Genomic DNA, 18,576 nt, shown 5'->3' on the forward strand with positions numbered 1-18,576 from the left:
TTACAGCTGTTAAAGGCATGCAACCTCTTAGAAAAATTGTAGTCTTGTTTTTGGAGAGGGTGAAGGACAGATGCTGGCATGTTGACGTTGTTCATGAAAATTGGTTCATGAAAATTGTACATGACTCCACTACAAGGAACCATTTTAAAATGAGAAAAAAATAGTGAGTTGGTTATATTATGGAATTCAAAGTGGGTCTGTTCATAAATGTTTAGTTTGTGTTAGTTATTAGTGACAGCAGAGGATTTGGTTAGCTGTGCTGTGGTCTGGAGGAAGCTATGCAGAGTAGGAAAGTTTGGTTGTAAATTATAACAGGAGTTTAGTGGGAGTACATCGATATTTACTTCAATAAAACTGCTGTGTTGTCTGTTCTTTGAGGCGCCTGTTCTGCAGAGATAAAAAGTATTTGACATACGGAGATGCAAACTATCTGTTCCTGAACTATGATCTAAAAAAGGAAAGCATTTCCTACATTAAAGAGAACTTGGTAGCTACGTCATGCTCATTTGAGAGGTCTGTATGATGAATAGGATATCTGGAATTATGGGAGCTCTCACGTCTTGTTTTGAAGCAGTGTTGATGTTCAGGTGTTTTTAAAGCATTTCTTTAAACTGTGTGGCTTGTTTGAACACAGGAGAGATTTACCATTAACTTAAAAGAGCAGCATTTGATTTCGTGGAAAGGGCCTGACAATAAAACCTTTATTTAAAATGGACTTTTGGAGGCTATCCTTGCTAATGGCTAACTACCCAGAACAATGATCTGATTTGTGTTGCCAGTAGCTTTTGGGGGAGGCTGATGTGAGAAGAAAGACTATAAATCATAATCTAACCCACTGAGATATTGAAAGTGTTTTTCCACCCAGTTCTACAATTTGGTGTTTAATGTGTCTGACTACAGTTTTCCATATGTGTGCCTTGCAAAAGATCGTCTGTTGATGTCTACATTAATAGCAGGAGGCATCATTTCCTGTTTCATATTCCTTCCAAACTGCCGTGGTCACAAATAATTCTATTTCTGGTGTGTTCTGGGCAACAGCCTTGCTGCTAATGTGCTAAAGCCACTAGACTGAATTACAGCCTTCTTTATCAAGTACCTGTTGCACTGTGTTTGCAAAACTCAATAGAATCAATATGCATATGCACTAAATATGCACTAAAAGAACTGCAGACGTAGCAAAGTTTTTGGCAACAGCTTTATCAACAACTGTGCACTCCTGTTGATCACCTAATAACCTTTTATTGCTGTTATTGTTAGTCTGATTGTTGTTTTATCCTATGCCTAATAAAAGTAATGAATGAATGGGTGAGTGAGTGTGTGAATGAATGAATATGCATATAAGCAAAGGAAACTTTCCTGCCTCCTTTTAGGCTGATCCAGGTTAAAATGTGCAGTTTGAAAAAAGTCAAGTTTTATGTGCTTCAGAGAGCCTGTCCAGATAAGCCCTTAAAAACTGTCCTATTTGCTATTTTAATTTCATTTCCTCAGAACTGCAAGTGGTAAATTAGAAGTCACCCATCTGGCTCAGTGACCTCTCACCAGCAGGCTCCAAGAATATTACTTATATACATTAATGGAGTATTCCTAATACTTTTGCCATTAAGGCTCATAGTTAGGCTGACCAGACGTCCCGCTTTTGGCGGGACCGTCCCGTCTTTAAACAATTAATGTCTCCTGCCCCGCTGGTTCCCCTTCAAATTGTCCCACTCTCTTGGGGAGGCTGCCGCGACTGCCTTCTGGGGACGCAAGGCAGTGCGCGGCAGCCTTCCCATACGCCGCTTCGCCGCTAGGAGTTAATACTGCCTTTGGGGCTCTGCTCGCTTGTCGCTTCAGTGACAGGGAGCGGCTATGGCAAAGCCCCAGAAGGTCAGACGCTTCCTGCAGCCGCCGCTGCACTGCCTTCTGGGGCTTGTCCGCCTGTCGTCCTGTGACAGGGCTGGAAACGGCAAGCCCTAGAAGGTCATCGGTGCCTGCTCCCGCGGCTGCGCGCTGCATGTGAGTTAACGCGCGAGTCAGCCTCGGCCCCAGGCCCCTAGGGATCACACAAAGGTGACCATCTGGTCACCTTACTCATAGTAGAGACCATTATGACAGGAAACTTGACATCCCACAGAGCTATTATATGTACACAAAGAATCAGTTAGGCCTTGCAAATAACTTGAAATGAAACAGTCTTTTTTAGGAACAACCCGGACTAAAAGCATAATTTTGTCTGGTTTAAAAGAACTGAAAGCAGTTTTGAACATGACAAACAGCTTTTGCATTTTAAATTAGAAAGAAGCCCTTTCTTTGATGTCATGCATGCAAGCTGTAGGAAAACCTTTCTTGTTGTAACACCACAGAGACTAACATTTTAAAAGATCTTTATATGGGTAACCTCGATCCCATAAGGCTGAATCTATATCAAATGATGGTATTTTATGTAGATGCTTCTTCAGGGTTGGAGTAAGTTATTCCCATGATGCAGCTTTCAAAAAAATGAAAGCTAGTATTTAAATGGTCTGCTTCCCTCCTTGAGAGTTTTGGTTTTATTTTGCGTTTCAGTTTACCCAATCAACAACAGCAATTTCTGGGTATTGTGAAAACATTTAGAAACTTTCTATGGTTTGAACAGATTATTTTAATGCTGAAAGCCACATTGCGTTAATTTGGAGTCCCTGCCTCCACCAGGCAATGCATCTATAAGACAGCATACTGACCACAGAATTCAGTGCAGATCGGTGGTAGAAATTGCTGTCAAAGTACTGCTGACTTATGGAGATTCTGTAGGGTTTTAAGGCAAGAGACTAACAGAGATGTTTTGCAATTACCTGCCTCCATCAATGAGAATTAGGCAAGATGAACATCAATAAATTTCTACTTCAGTTCTCATGAGCATGTCTCGCTAGTAAATAGAGTAAATGGTAAAATACAGTATATATGTTGCTTGCAGGAGACTCCAAGCAAATGAATATCACATTCATGAACAACTTTCAAGAGTTTGGGTGTGATAGCAAGAGAATCCACAAAGCCAGTTTTAGAAAAACAGCCTGGTTCTATATTTATTTACTTGAAAAACCTACCTTTTTGGATTCAATAGGATTGCAGCGTGAGTGAACTAAAATTTTAAAATCAGTGATTCTGATTTTGTTTTGCATTTTGATATTTTGAATGGAGTATTAAAATTTTTATAACCAGACTTTGACAATAGCCACCCTGAATTTGACATTGTCAAGAGAAGGTGGAATAGAAATCAAATCAAATAAAAGGAAATACATAACCAGTGTGACTATTGATTGCCATATAAGCATGCTGTTGAAACCCTACAGTATTAACAAGTGTTTTAATATCTTACTTAGGTGGTTGGTGTGGCCCAAGCAATCAATAAGAAATCTGGAATTGGAGGAATATTTACGGAGCAGGATGAGAAGGTACAAATTATTAACTTAACTTTCTTGACCGAAAAGCAGAGAAAAACAGCAGTTGGTCAATCTCTCTTAAAATGATTGTGATTGTTTTCTGTTGTGTTATATAAAATTATCCAGGTAGAAAAATATTTGGGAGCAATTCAACAGTTTACCCAACTAAAATAATAGAGATCAGTTATGTAAGTGTGTATTGAATTCCTCTCAATGGGATGTTCACAGTGTGTCGTCTCCCCCCCCCCCCCCCGTTTGTCTACTTGAATACAGCATCCTCTATGAATGTTTTTCTGTTTGCTCCCCCACCCTGCAGTGTACATATCCTTTTGCACCATTCTGCATCTTCTCACTCTCGTTCTTCAGGGATGTAAACAATTGCAATGATAGGTAGGGACACTGGATCAGTTCCCCTTTTCCAAACAGGAGAAGTGTCCGGTGGTGGAAGGAAGCACCATGCTTTTTCTGCTTTTTCCTTCAAACTCCTCTCCTGTCTGGAAATGGGAAGTGACCCCAAATCCCCCTGTGACATTGCAAGGACATCTAGGTTAGTTTCCCATTTCCTGTCAAGAGATGTGCAGGGGAGACAGGAGCCCCAGCTTTTTAATGCTCTTTTTAGGCCTGTCAGGGCTGATACAGTTAGAAGTATGAAAGAGTTACCGTCCTGCTCCTCCATTGAACTTATATTGGGGGCTACATTTGATATGGAGTGGCTACATTTGTGGAAAGAGAAGGGAACTGTGTTGGAGGGACCCATAAAAAACCTGCAGCCAGCCCTACCCAATGACATATGTGTGAATTTATGGGGTAGTAATGCTTTTTCATGCTGCAGTGACAAAATCAGGATATTGTTCATCTGTTGAAAAGATTGACTGAATCTATCATTTTCTTAGTCTTTATAATCATAATTTCTCTTTGCAAAAACTATTAAACTAAAATAATCAGCAAATAATCGAGTTAATTGGTTTAGATAATGAGTATTTAATTCAGGAGTCTAAATCTCTGTATCAAATTACTATTATACAAATGCCTCAAATATAACTGCTGTGAATCCCAATTTTTGGACAGTCTGAATAAATGGAATAACTGAATAAAATCATAGTGCCAGAACTTGAGATTAATTTAGAAGTGCCTACAGCAGTGTGATTTACAAGGCCATGATGTAGCTGACTTTTCAAGCTGCATTACATCATGAGCAGTTTGTGGTGCACAAAAGAGGGTTTAACTCAGACTGGAGGAGCCAACAAATCCTGCCAATGACAAAGTCAAAACTCATTTCTTCCAGGTGGATTGCATGATGAACAGATGCAGAACATTGGACTCAATACATTTCCGGAAGGAAAACAGCTCATGACTTCCCTGCTTAAAAAAAAAAATCAGTACCTAGTTTTAAAAGGTTTGAAATGCCACCCAAAGCAGAGTTACGTTCAGTGGATTTAGAGGGATGTAACTCTGCTTATGATGCCACTGTTAATTCCCTCTACAACAGATGCTTATAGCATAAGAATGACAAGGCATTTAACAAGTGTGGGCGGGGATCCCCAGAGATATTTATTAGGAAATAGTTTTGTTATGACAAAGCAGTGATAATACTTAGTTAGTGCTGAATAATTCATTTATTCATGAACACAGACTTCATGTTAGTGATACTTCTTGCTAAGTAAGTTGTGGTTAGGACTGGTCCAATTGTTCCAAAGCTGATTAAAGAACCCTAACAACTGTAGATTAGTGAAACAGTTTAATACATGATTGTTAGAAATAATTTTATAGCAGTCTTTGACAGCATCTGTATTTTGTTTTTGTTAATATTAATGGCAAAAACAGGTTCTTTTCATTTTATTTCCCTTGAACAAGATAGTTGAGGATCTGTTTTTTAGACTTTGAGCTCAAAGAGATGTGATGCTAAGAGTTCTGTGTATAGAGCCCCAGCATTTCTGTTAAGGGTACTGGTACATATACCATATGGATTGGCCATTAAGCCAGTAGGAAGAGGCCAGAGTGCTTCCCCCACACTGGCCACCCCAGGTCAAAGAGTGGAGTGGACACTAGCCAGAGAAAGTGGGAAGGCAGACTGGCTGTCGCTAGGAACACACTCTTGTTGCTCACTCTTGCCCAGTTCAGCCTCCCTACTCCTAGGAAGACTCCTGCCTGGCCTTACCACGGTGAAGAATGGATGATGCCTGCTTAGCCTCACCCTTGCACAGTGAGGGATAGCATGTGCCTGCCTGGCTGCCCAGCGTGAGCAAACAACTGGCCAGCTAGGCAATTGTTCCTTTCCTTCTTAGAGGAGACAGGGCCATAGGTGGACTTTTCTGGGTCCATTTCTCCTTCTAATTTGTATCTATCTCATCAGGGTAAGTAGGAAATCTCCACAGCCATTCCATCTCAGGAAAGTGGAAATTGTAACCTTCAGTCACTGGCACCATTGCCCTGATCTGAAATGAAAGCCCTGTGCATTATTTTTACAGAAAAAGAATTAGCATTAGCTCCTTCAAGTGTCACTTTTGTTTGAATCCTGACTCTTTTACACCACATAGATAGTTGTTCTATTCTGTACTTAAATTTGCATTGAATGGCCCACAAATCTGTGGTGTAGTCATTAAGAGCAGGTGGACTATAATCTGGATAACTGGGTTTGATTCCCCACTCCTCCACATGAACAGCGGAGTTTTATCTGGTGAACCAGATTTGCTTCCACATTCCTTTTGGGTGACCTTGGGTTCGTCACAGTTCTTCAGAACTCTCTTAGCCCCACCTACTTCATGAAGTGTCTGTTGCGGCGAGAAGATGGGAAAGAAGTTTGTAAGCCCCTTTGAGTCTCCTTACAAGAGAGAAAGGGGGGTAGAAATCCATACCACTACTCTTCTTCCTCCTTCTCCTTCTCCTCCTCTTCTTCTTGTACCACTGAAGATCTGGTCATAGGTGGAACTAGCTATTTTCAGAACACAGTTGCTACTGAAGCAGGATGCTTGGGAACAAAATACAGCAAACTCCTTTTAGGTCTTCAAGGTTGACCAAATAATTGGAATGCTATTAAAAATGCATTTCTAGGTGTAAATAATCATGTGAGCTGATATCCTGCTAAATATTTGCAGGCTTGAATATTTTGTCCTTTTCTGTGGAGTTATGGACAGAAATTAAGTGGCAAAGCAGCACAAAAATAACTGTACATTAGCGAGGGTTGCCAAAGTGCTTTATGGAAATTTGCATAGTATAGAGTCACTGTAAACTCTTGTAGACATGCGAGTCCAGCAAATAAGTATTCTAAAGCAAGCCAAGTAATATTTTATTATACCAGTTTTGTATAATTCAAAGCTCATCTGCTTTTACATAGCATTTATACCATCTGGAACTTCTGGGACAGTACCTTCTGGGACTCATCAATATTGCATGGATTTGATGATAGGTTCAGTCTTCACTTAACTCATAATATCTGATTTTCAGGATTTTGCTGCTTATTTGGCTTTTTGTGGAATTGTTCTTCACAATGCTCAGCTATATGAGACATCCCTGCTTGAAAACAGACGAAATCAGGTGAGACTAACGGATAATTCATCAATAAAGCTTTTCCTGACTTTTTAGCTGATTGTACTCAATACCTGGTTTGTGCTGTTGAGGTTTCAGCTGGAAGCAATGAATACCAGAAGGATGGGATGTGTGCTGGGGTAGTTTACTCAGCCATGGCACTAGGAAGGAGCTGAGGAGAAGTGGGGATTAGCAGGAAGATAGTCCTGAGGATGTTTTTTCCAGGACTCCCTAAAATTTCTGTAGCTGCTGGTTCTGCTCCAGTGGTGTTTGTATGGTGGCAGGTTTAATGCAGGATATTTGGAAATAATCACCAAATTAGTGATTTTTGAAAATTCTGGGATGACGGAAATATCAAGGGGCAAGCCCTTTTTAGGACTAGAAAATGTACAAACTTCTTAGCCAAACCAGGATATTTCCCTTGCTCAATCAGGGATATTTGGACCATTCCAAAACGACCATATTTAGGTTGCCAAGGATACCCAAAGAATACCAATAAGTATTTGGCTGGATGTATCCGAATGCACAGCCGTGGTTGGCTCTACTTGCTCCTGGCTGCCAGTAGTTCTCCAGGGTAATGTCTTGCCAGAACTTTTCTTGCAAATTAGTTGTCTATTAAATTTATATTTTGTATTATACCAATGTATAATACAAAAATCTGTAAAACAGAATTTTAATTTTAGGAAGGTATGAATCTTCACCACTATTCATTGCTATTCATGGGCCCCTAATTTGTTTTATGGTTTCTTTTTTCACTCACAGAGTTTCTAAATGCATACAAGAGAGTTCATCTGTCTTTTGGGAATAGCTACATTAGGAAAGTTTATTTTGTTGCTAGCTTGAAGAACATCCTTCTGAGAATGGCTTATTTTTGTATTCCTCGACTTTGCCTGTAGTAGAATTGTAAAAACATATGGAGAGGGGGAAAGCGGGGGTGAGGGACCCAACCTGACATACAGGGTAGGAATTAACAAGGTTAGGAACCAGGAACCAAGAAGAAAATAAACTGTATAATCAACATTTATTGCACAGTGCACATACTCTTTAAGTTAAAAACACTCTATAGTCATTAAAAACTGAATGAAAAAAATCATATAGATCACAGAAATGATTACATGTAGCACATAACACAAGGACATAATGCATTTTGACCAGAATTGGTCTTCCTTAGCCAGAGGTCCAAACTATACTGCCAACATACAATCACAAGAATTGTCCAGGGACTTGTAATTATACCGACAAGACTGCTGGTAGGTAGCTTACTGGCCAGGTGCAAATTGGATTTATCCTAATCCTACAAGGGTTGTACCATCTACATAAAGTCATTTTGGGATTTTGCTATGCAGAAGTAGCTTCCATGTCACTACAAATAAATTGCAAAAGGGCTTCAGGGTGCTGGGATTTGAACTAGTGATCTTTGGATTGACAGCTTGGCTACTCCTTGTGACAAGCTACAGAGGCTACAGCTATGATCTTGCTCCAGGGACTGTAAATAGTCCCCAAGCTTCAGAGAAATTCCAGCAGTGCACAGAGACTATTGACTCCATGCAGTAGGAAGCACTATAAATGGGCCAAGGAAGGATGGAGTTTCCTGCCTTGTCAGTAGTCTTCACAACTAACACTGGCACAATATACATTCCTGATCATTAACCTTTATTTCTTGTGACATAAGGTCTTGGCTTAAAATTTGACATAGCTTTGGCTTTTGATATTGTGGCATTGGAACTTTGTACCCTAAGCCCCTCAAGCTGCTCCTGGTTGCTACAGTTGATGATTCTGCCTCTTGCTATAATCTGCATCGATAATCTCCACCGTAGCACATTCACATCATTTTGAATTACATAAAAAGAACAGTAAACAAGACTGAAACTGGATGGAAGACAATTCAAGCAGAAAGAAATAAGAACTAGAGTGATTTCACACCCATTTCGAGGTGCACAATTATCCTTGGAATAGTCCAAATAATTGGAGGGAATGAAAAGTGAAGGTCAATTCACAGTCTCATTTCCCTTCCTCCATTCCTGACACTGAGTTGAGTTTGGACTAACCCTGATCCTGCCTTTTCTGTAAATTCACTCAGACTCCGAGGCTCCTCCACATGTATTAATAGGTGTTTACAGTATCTGGTGAAGCAGAACTGGTCTCTTTCAGTAGGTTTCTAAGGGTGTGTCATGTAGCCATATGCTTTGTTGCAAGGTTATTTATATTCCACTACTGTTTACGGAGGGAAGTATCTATGTCCACTCCTGCCAATGTGAAAGAAAACATTGGTATGCTTAAATGGGCAAACACTGCCCTGAAGCTTTCCATCCAGACGGAATTTTAAAAGTTGCTTGCAAAAGCTTTCAAGGGATGTAAATGTTTCAGGCTAGCATCCCAGCCTGATTCTATAATAATGCAATACATTTTTGTATTTTTAAAAGGCCCTAGCTTGCCAAACTGAGACTTTTCCCAGGAGACATTTTTCATCCTGTCAAGCTGAAGTTAAGCATTGTGGGAAGAAAAAAAAAGGTTTATTTAATACAATGAGCAAAAATATCCATAGATGTGAGTTCCCTCATGGTTAAGCAGGTGCTTGGCACAAAATGGCAGCATTTCTGTTGCAGAAGAATGGACGAAAGATAACTGGGTTTTTGGTAGACAATAAATGTAAGGAGTGATAGCCAAATTGTAAGTTTCTCTTGATAAACGGTGCGTTTATTTGTTTTTAACCAAAAGTCATCACAAAAATACACAATAAAATGAACGTTAAAAATTCACTCCAGACCTTATTATTAAAAAAACTGCAGGGAAAATATTAATGATCATTAATAAAATATACATGATGCGATAGTACATCCAAGATTTATCAAATCTTCTGAAGAAAAAGTACAGTTTGCCTGTAGCACCCAGTATTGTATGTGGCAAAATTCTCTGAAGTTCTTTCCCCAAAGCACTTCTTTTCTTTTCTGTTGTTGTCTTCCACAGTGGGAGAACACTTTTTTTTAACTCATCAAACATTCACTCAGAGATCCTTTCTTCTTACCTTATGTTTTAATTGTTGTTTTAACGTTTATGTATGTATTTTAGCTTGATTTCAATTGTTTTAATAACACATTTTTGTTTGGTTTTAATTAATGTATACACATGCACTCATGTACATATACACACATAATCTGTTAGTTACTTTGGTGGCCTTGATGCGGGCAGGAAGATGGAGTTCAAAATTTATAAATAACCAAATATATCATGCTCCTGATGCCAACTTTTGTGACTTTCATCTCTGTTTAAAGGATATTTTCATAACTAATAAACTTTCAGGGTAAACTTGTCCAAATTCAACTTTTTCTGCAGGTGCTCCTTGATCTTGCCAGTTTAATATTTGAAGAACAGCAGTCCCTGGAAGTCATTTTGAAGAAGATAGCGGCCACCATAATCTCCTTCATGCAGGTGCAGAAGTGCACAATTTTCATAGTGGATGAAGACAGTTCAGTGAGTACAGAGCCTGATTAGTCTGCTGGAAAATAAGGTGCTAGTTCTTCCCCTGGACATATTGGAGCAGTGATATTCACTTCACAGTTTGTGGGGAACTACTTTTACAGTGAAAGGTAAAGGTAGTCTCTTGTCCAAGCCCTGGGTCCTTAGTGATTTATGGGATGATGTCACATCATAACTTTTACTAGACAGACTGTGTTTACAGGGCAGTGTGCCATTGCCTTTTCCAGTTATCTACACTTATAGTTACCATCAAGCAAAAGAGCCACATTTGCTTCCTCCCTGGCATGAGGCCTGTTTCTAACAGAGGCTCGCAAGTTACCTGTTCATCTATTTCAACATAGGAATCACCTGTGAACCACAAGCCTCACTGACCCAGGGCCTTGCCTACTTACCTGCCCAATGTTTCAGATGCTATAAGGGAGAGCAGTGCTCAAAAGAGTCAGAGGGAACATGTCAACAGGAGCCAAGGCATGATGTATCACTGCACTAAAATCAATGCTTCATTTCCCATTCGTTGAACCACACTGGAAATCCACCTTTACAAAATATCCCAAGTAGAAAATGAAAAAGGAAATTCTTTCTTTCTATCCTGTATCAATTTTAGCATTAGGCTCCACTATTAAGCATCTTCCTCAGCTGAGCACAGTGCCATCTTATGCATAATTCACTCAATTATTTTTTCACTTGGTCTTTTTCTAGTGGCAATCACAATAAGGTTAAAGCCATTGGCAATGAAGAGAATTAAATTGAACAAATGTTGGTAGGAAAACATGGTGGTAACTTTTTAGTCCCAGCTTCTCCTTAAGTCCTGTAAGACTATCACTTGAGATGGAAACAACTCACTGGTCACAACAGATCTAGACAAGAGAGAAATTAGTTAATTATTAGTTGTGAAATACAGATGATTCCATTTGTACATATTAACTAACCAGAAATTTGTTCTTTATGCTTAGGATTCATTTTCCAGAGCCTTTCACATGGAGTTTGAGGAATTAGAAGACTCCAGTGATTCCCACAAAAGGTAAAACTAATGAATCTGAGCTGTTAGTCATTAAAACTAATGACTTGGGAAACAACCTGATGACATTTTCAGGTGGAGCCCTGAAGTTCTGTCCCAAGTACAGCCCTGAAGCCACCAGTGGCCCAAAGGCAGTCATATCATGCTTGCTCAAATTAGATATGCTTAGGTATTTAGAAATATAAGGAGGCATTAAAAAAGATGATTTATTTACCAAAGGAGTTGACAATCAGAGTCCACTTAACTTGCCTTTTTTTCTGTTCTGATTTTCTGGAACCAGGAATCCACTGCACTCCTCATCTGTGCCCCTGTGATAAGGGTTGGGCCTTTTAAGGCCATAGTGACACCTTGCCTAACAGCTGCTGGTGCCCCTGTGTGGTCAGACTGACAGTATAACAGAAAGAGGCTGTAGAGTCAACCAGCATAATTTCTCACCTCTTTACAAGATGCATGTGTTACTTGGTATGCCTGTATCAAAAAGGACCAAGGTGCAGACTACTTTGGAAGTAGATAGGCATCACTATTGTGACAGAGGGAGAAACTGGCAAGAGGAAGTGGAGGAACAAAGTTCTGACAAGATCCTCTCCTGTTGTTTGTGCTTTGACAACTCCAGCCCCACACTGATAATTGCCTCCAATAACAAGTCTCACAATTTAAATGTGAGGGAAGATACAGTTAGAGACTCCTTGGCTTTCACTCTGTCATGCAGAAGCAGTAGAAAGACAAACATTTATTGTTGTGGTTACTTTGCAGTTCTACACAGGCTTGCTGAGGAGAGTTTTTGAAGATCAAAAATGCCAACTAGTGCTCTGTCGTCACTTCCTCACACTATTTCCTACCTTTTCCAGTGTGATGTAGAGGGGCACACTTTCCTCAGTTGTGTCTCTGCTGCTGTGGAAAGAGGTTCTCTGTTGAAGCTCTGTTTCAACAACTGCCTACCTCAAACCCTTGCCACCTTAGAGTTGAGTGTCCCAAATATGGTATAAAAGCACTGTTCCAAAAATGTGTCTTAAATATAATACACTGTATATCTCAATTATTCAGAAGAGGTATATTTTAGGTCCTGATTTGGAGAGGTGGATGTTCAAACACTGCACAATACAATGCAATGAAGTGTGCATTCAGTTCTGAAAGCATCTATATGACGTTTACTAAGGACTGAGAACACTAGTAGGTGTTTTATCTGCTCTGCATTATTTGAAAATGTGCCAAAATATCAAGTAGCACTGTTTGTGCTGATTTTGGACAAATCTATTTTATGATTTCTCATTTTCCACATTCTCAATTCCTGTTCTTGCATTTCTATTTCATCTTTCATTTCGATTTCATCTTCATGTTGTTCAGCCCCCATTCAAATTAATCTTTTGCAAATTTGATGCAGGCACAGTATTCCCCAAATCCAAATTCTAGCACAATAAATTACCTTACTGCTTCCATTTTCTCCTGTATTTGACTTTTGTTGCCTGGCAAGTATCAAGAGACAGCTCCAGTTTTGAATAAGACTTCAGAGATATAAGTCGGTCTGTTCTTACCTCAACAGAGACTATGATACAAACGAAATTAATTACATGTATGCCCAGTATGTCAAGAATACCATGGAGCCTCTCAACATTCCAGATGTTCGCCAAGAGAAGAGATTTCCTTGGACAGTAAGTAATGTGAACTTAGATTAAAAAGTTGCAATGGAAATGTGTTGGTATTCAGTTGTGGGAAACCTAGTGTTTGCTGTGGGAAATCTTGTGTTTGTTGCCATTCTTGGGCATAAGATGTTCCAATAAAAGCAAGAGGCACTCCCAATATCGACTTTAGGTGATTTTCTCTAAGTAAATTCTTGTTTAATGGCCTCTTATTTACCTGTGTTAGCCTGGCCTAATTCATTGTTTCCTTTTCTGCCTGCTGGTTGATCAATACAACGCTCATGTAGCTCCACTTAATGTTTCTTCCTTGCCACCTTTCTATCTCATCAGAACATAACGAACAAGTATTGTTGAAGGCTTTCACAGTCGGATTCAACTGGTTGCAGAGGCGTAGCTAGGGAAAATGAAGCCCGGTGCAAAATCTTAGTTTGCTGTGATGCTGGAATCCACCCCCAAACAGCATCACTCTCAATGGTGTTTAAACTAGGGAGCCCAGATTCTCCTTTTAGATCCACCTTAAAGGGAGAATCTGGGGTCCCCAGTTAAAACAACATTGAAAGTGATGCTGGTTTGGGGTGCATTCTCTCCCACCCTGAAACAGCATCACTTTCAATGTTTAAACTGGGGACCTCAGATTCTCCCTTTAAGTCCATGCCGAAGGGGGTGGACTTAAAATGAGAATCCGGGGAAATTGGGGGGGGGGGGTGCCTGCTGTCAGCGGTGCAATTGTTAAGCTAGCAGCACCAGAATTTCAGGGTATCTTTAGGAGACTCTTCTGATAATACCACCCAGGCTTGGTGAAGTTTGGCACAGGGAGTCCAAAGTTATGGATCCTCAAAGGTGTAGCCCCCATCTCCTGTCAGCTCCCATTGGAAACAATAGGGGATGGGGCACCCCCTTTGGGAGTCCCTAAGTTTGAACCCTCTGAACCAAACCTCACCAAACCTAGGTGGTATCATCAGGATAGTCTCCCAAAAATCCCTGAAATTTTGGCACTGGTAGCCCAAAAGCTGCGCCCCCTGTAGGCCAAAAACTGAAAAAACACTAAAATACAAAAAACCCACAAATGAACCCAGCCCTGAGATTTTTATACCAGCTGGCGTAAGCCTGAATTGCAATGAGCGCCGCTCCCCCGGCCCCCTGGTAACTACACCCCTGATTGGTTGTGGTGGGTTTTCCGGGCTGTGTGGCTGTGGTCTAGTAGATCTTGTTCCTAACATTTCACCTGCATCTATGGCTGGCATCTTCAGAGGTGTATCACAGACAGAAGTCTGTTACACACTGTGTCTAGACCAAATCAACCCTGTCCAGGTCAAAGGCAGAGCAGGTGGAGACAGTTCTGCCCTTGATTTATTTTATTTATTTATTGTTTAAACTTTTATACCGCCCCATCCCCGAAGGGCTCTGGGCGGTGATGAAACAGTCTTCCCACAGGCAGGCACTCCATTCATTCATTCCTTGTAGAAGATTGCTAGTTTTATTTATATTTTCAGAAGTTGGAGGGGTAGAGCAGAGCAGGTAGAAATAGCTTTGCCCTTGATGAACGAGTCTCTCTGCCAAGCAGTCATTCACTTGGGGAATAGTATCCTTAGTTGCATCCATATAGTTTCAATGCAGTTTGTTTGTCACTTTTGATATGATAAATGCTGTGACATGAATCTATTTATTACAACACTGCAGCATGAAAAAGGGAAGGCTGCCCAGAATGCAACATAGTTGGGATATTACACTGTGGAATAAGAGCAATGAAAATGTCTTAAAAGTGAATTATGTTAGTGACATTGCATATAAATATGCTAGGAAGTGAAGAAAAGAAGGGGGCACAGCAAGGCAGAACAGACACAAAGAAACAAATGGGGTAGAGGAAAACAAATTATTTAATAATAAATATGCATTTTGCTTTAATGCATGCATCGAGATGCAATTAAAAAGAATCTCAAAGATTCTTCCTGATAAAGCACATGGGTTGCATTTTGTTTCCTTGCCTATATATAAATGTGCAAGCCAAAACTAAATGAACATGTTTAAGAAAACAAGTCTCCACATTTCGTAAATATAAGATTTTGGAGAATTTTATACTTGCATTTTTACCTGTAGTATTTATAAGGACTGATTCATTTATAAAAATTGTTTTTTTCCTTTAACAGAGTGAAAATTCCGACAGTAGAAACCAGAACGTAGAAAGTTTGCTATGTACACCAATTAAAAATGGCAAGAAGAATAAAGTGATAGGTACAATCTTTGCATTTTTAAATGGTTATTTGTTTGTTTGTTTGTTTATCCCCCACTCTTTACTACAGTGACAAGGCATGATATTTCACCTGATATATTTCTTCCAAGTAAATGTGCTCTGGATCATGGTGCGTGGGACTGTTCACTATTCTGTAACAAAGCAAATCCCAATATCTGGTTTCTTAAAAACAGGTTTTGTCTTTGTCTTCATTGTGTGCCATCTGGGCCAGTGATAGGAGGCTCAGTGGTAAACTCCAATTAAATGCTTTTGAGAAGTTCAGCCATCAGCTCTCAGGCTCTTTCCACTTCCTGAGGGGATTCTCTGTGGCAGGTGTCTAGATTTCAGTTCTGTCACTGTTTTCTGAAATCCTTCAGAGATTTTCCTCTGTCATTTCTTGTTGACTAAGCTAGTTCTACTTATAGATTGAAGAGGGATTGAAAAATCTAACTTTTTATTGAGCTGACAGGAGATGGGGGCTACACATTTGAGGATCCATAACTTTGGACCCCCTGAACCAAACTTCACCAAACCTGGGTGGTATAATCAGGAGAGTCTCCTAAAAATACCCTGAAAGTTTGGTGCTGCCAGCTTAACAATTGCACCGCTGACAGCAGGCACTCTCCAAATTTCCCCACATTCTCCTTTTAAATCTACCCCTTTCGGCATGGACTTAAAAGGAGAATCTGAGGTCCTCAGTTTAAACATTGAAAGTGATTCTGTTTCCGGGTGGGGGAGAATCCACCCCAAACCAGCATCACTTTCAATGTTGTTTTAACTGGGGACCCCAGATTCTCCCTTCAAGGTGGATTTAAAAGAAGAATTTGGGCTCCCTAGTTTAAACACCATTGAAAGTGATGCTGTTTGGGGGTGGATTCCACTGGAGGTGTTTTGTAAGTTATGATGCTGACATTTGTTTGGTAAATGCTTTGCTGGGGATGATTTGTGAGAGATTTATATGCTTAATACCCACTTGCACTGGCTTGGAGCTATTTCTCAGGCTTACAACCTACCTCATAGGATTGGTATGAGGACAAAATTAGGAAAGAGAACTGGTGGGGAGAGAGCCATGTATGTTTTGCTGGGGGTGGGAGGTGTTTTGTGAGCTGGTGCAAAAAATCATTGTTTGGTTGTGGAGGGGGAGGGCCGCCGCCCATACTGGTTTTGTCTCTGGGCTCCAGTTTGCCTAGATACGCCTCTGCTACACCATACTAGCTCTCCTCAGATATAAACTAGAAGTGATACCTAGTGGCTTTCTTGAACATAACTTAATGGTTTCAGGGTTCCAGAAATGGCAATATTTTTGATGTCTAATTTGTTTACAAAGCCATCTGGTCTTTTCATTTTTCAAATCAGGAGGTTCAAGTTCTCTGTCTCACTAACCTGACATTCATGACTGTTTTCTTGGCATACTTACAAAATCTAATTAGCTTGCAAAGGACAAGTTGCCTTTAGGGAGTATATCAAACTAAAATACTATTAATAGTGAAAGTTAAGAAGTATATGGAGATGAAATCTAAAGAAGGAGGTAATGAAGAAGTGCAGGGTTCACTTTTTAATTTGGTGGTAGTACCAGATATGGTTTTTTTACATTTATATATAACATGAGCCTGTGTGATAAAAGTTAATGAAATATAACTTGACTTCAGATTGATTACTAGTTAGTTTGTCAGGTTTCTTTAGAGCTGTCAGGCTTCTTTAACCTGTGCTAGAGCACATATGTTGCTTGTTCAAGCTTCAATTGCTATGGGTTTCTCCAGTAAAACTTTTACACATACCAGAGGTGGAGAAAATACTTCTGCTTGACTCTGAGAACCATCCCTGCTAACTTTGAAAAGACAAGGACTCCATTCCATGTTGATCCAAGTCCCATTTTATTTGGCCCCATTACTTCATAATAAAAGACCAGTAAACTGTTTGGGTATGTGTATCAATGTCTTCATTCATTTGGATTATATTATTTCCAAATAGGTGCTAAAAAGACAGAAATGTTTAAGATTCTTCATATTGCCATGACTTTACTCTGACTAAATTAATATTCTGTTTTTGTTATATATCAATATATCTCATTCTTAAAGTGGACAAATTGTGGATATTGAAATCTGGAAACTGGAACCATGAGCAGACAGTAACTTTTTCTAAAAACCTGAAAAAAGCTTAGGGTTGCAGGCAAATTTGAAAGCTATAAAGTCTGAACTATACACATTTGAGATGTACAAAACTGAAAAACTCCACACTCATAGAAGCAGCACATTTAGCTTAACAAAAAAAGAAGGTTCAAATCACCATTCTGCCTTGTAATCTCACAGGGTGTCCTTGGGTAGTAACACATTTTCATTCTAACCTACCTCAAAGGGTTGTTATGAGGGTAAAATGGAGACGAGAAGAATAATGTAAGCTGCTTTGGTTTCCCATTGTAGAGAAAAGCAGGGTATAAATGAAGTAAATATATAAATATAGCTGAAGATGGAGAGGGCAGGCACAAGGTAGGTTGGCTGCTGGCTGCGAAAGAGAGAAGGAAACAGAAAGATGAAAACATAGGAGTTACTAAGAGGAGGAAATAGTGTAGGGAAGGAAATAGTGCCCCACTTAAGTCCTTGCTAGGGTTTACAGACTGAACCTGGCAACCAGCAGGAAGGCTGGGGTGGGGACATGGTAGGAGATGGCACCATTGGTGTGATGATGTCATTCACTGCAGCGTTTCCAGAAGTTCCTACCCTGTCATTTCTGGGTTTTGCCCATAAGCAATGTTATCATACTGATGACATTGCGGTGGGGGGGGGGGGGTTAAGTCCCTAGCACCTGAAATGGTGGCAGGCAATGGGTGTTTGGTGTGAGGAGTCCCACACTTTACTATGGGCTTGGCAGCCCTACCCATTTTCACAACTTGGCCAGGTTGCTGACACTGCAGAACTGGATCCAGTCAGCACCACACGACTGAGCCTTAATTTTCCTTGGTAGAGGCTACTGGGGGAGGGAAGAAGGGAAAGTGGGCAGATAAAGATAGAGGACAGATAAAGATAAAATAACTGGTGGGTTGAAAGGCAAGAAGGAAGCAAGAAAAGGGGACAGCCTATGGGAAAGAGGAAATACTGGGTCAGGGGAAATTAGATGCTGTGAAGGCAGGGGATCATGAGAGGAAAAGTCTCCCACCTGCCAATGCCTGAGGGCAAACTAACACTTATCCTCCTACCTGTGGCTCTCCATATGTTCATGGACTACAAATCCCATCAGCCCCTGCCATCATAGCCAATTGGGAATTGTAGTCCATGAACATCTGGAGAGTCGCAG

The 18,576-nt window shown here is 40.2% G+C and overlaps 1 protein-coding gene across 4 annotated transcripts in view; it reads left to right on the forward strand.

Moving 5' to 3' along the window:
- The window catches only part of PDE5A (phosphodiesterase 5A), a 78,840-nt gene that overhangs the window by 30,919 nt on the left and 29,345 nt on the right, over positions 1-18,576 (forward strand). For all 4 annotated transcript variants that reach the window (XM_048509488.1, XM_048509489.1, XM_048509490.1 and 1 more), the window contains exons 4-9: positions 3,339-3,410; positions 6,843-6,932; positions 10,257-10,394; positions 11,354-11,421; positions 12,959-13,067; positions 15,203-15,287. In XM_048509488.1, coding sequence (XP_048365445.1) covers positions 3,339-3,410; positions 6,843-6,932; positions 10,257-10,394; positions 11,354-11,421; positions 12,959-13,067; positions 15,203-15,287 — 562 coding nt within the window. The remainder of the gene's footprint in view (positions 1-3,338; positions 3,411-6,842; positions 6,933-10,256; positions 10,395-11,353; positions 11,422-12,958; positions 13,068-15,202; positions 15,288-18,576) is intronic.

Source organism: Sphaerodactylus townsendi, linkage group LG10, assembly GCF_021028975.2.
Source record: "Sphaerodactylus townsendi isolate TG3544 linkage group LG10, MPM_Stown_v2.3, whole genome shotgun sequence".
Lineage (NCBI taxonomy): Eukaryota > Metazoa > Chordata > Lepidosauria > Squamata > Sphaerodactylidae > Sphaerodactylus > Sphaerodactylus townsendi.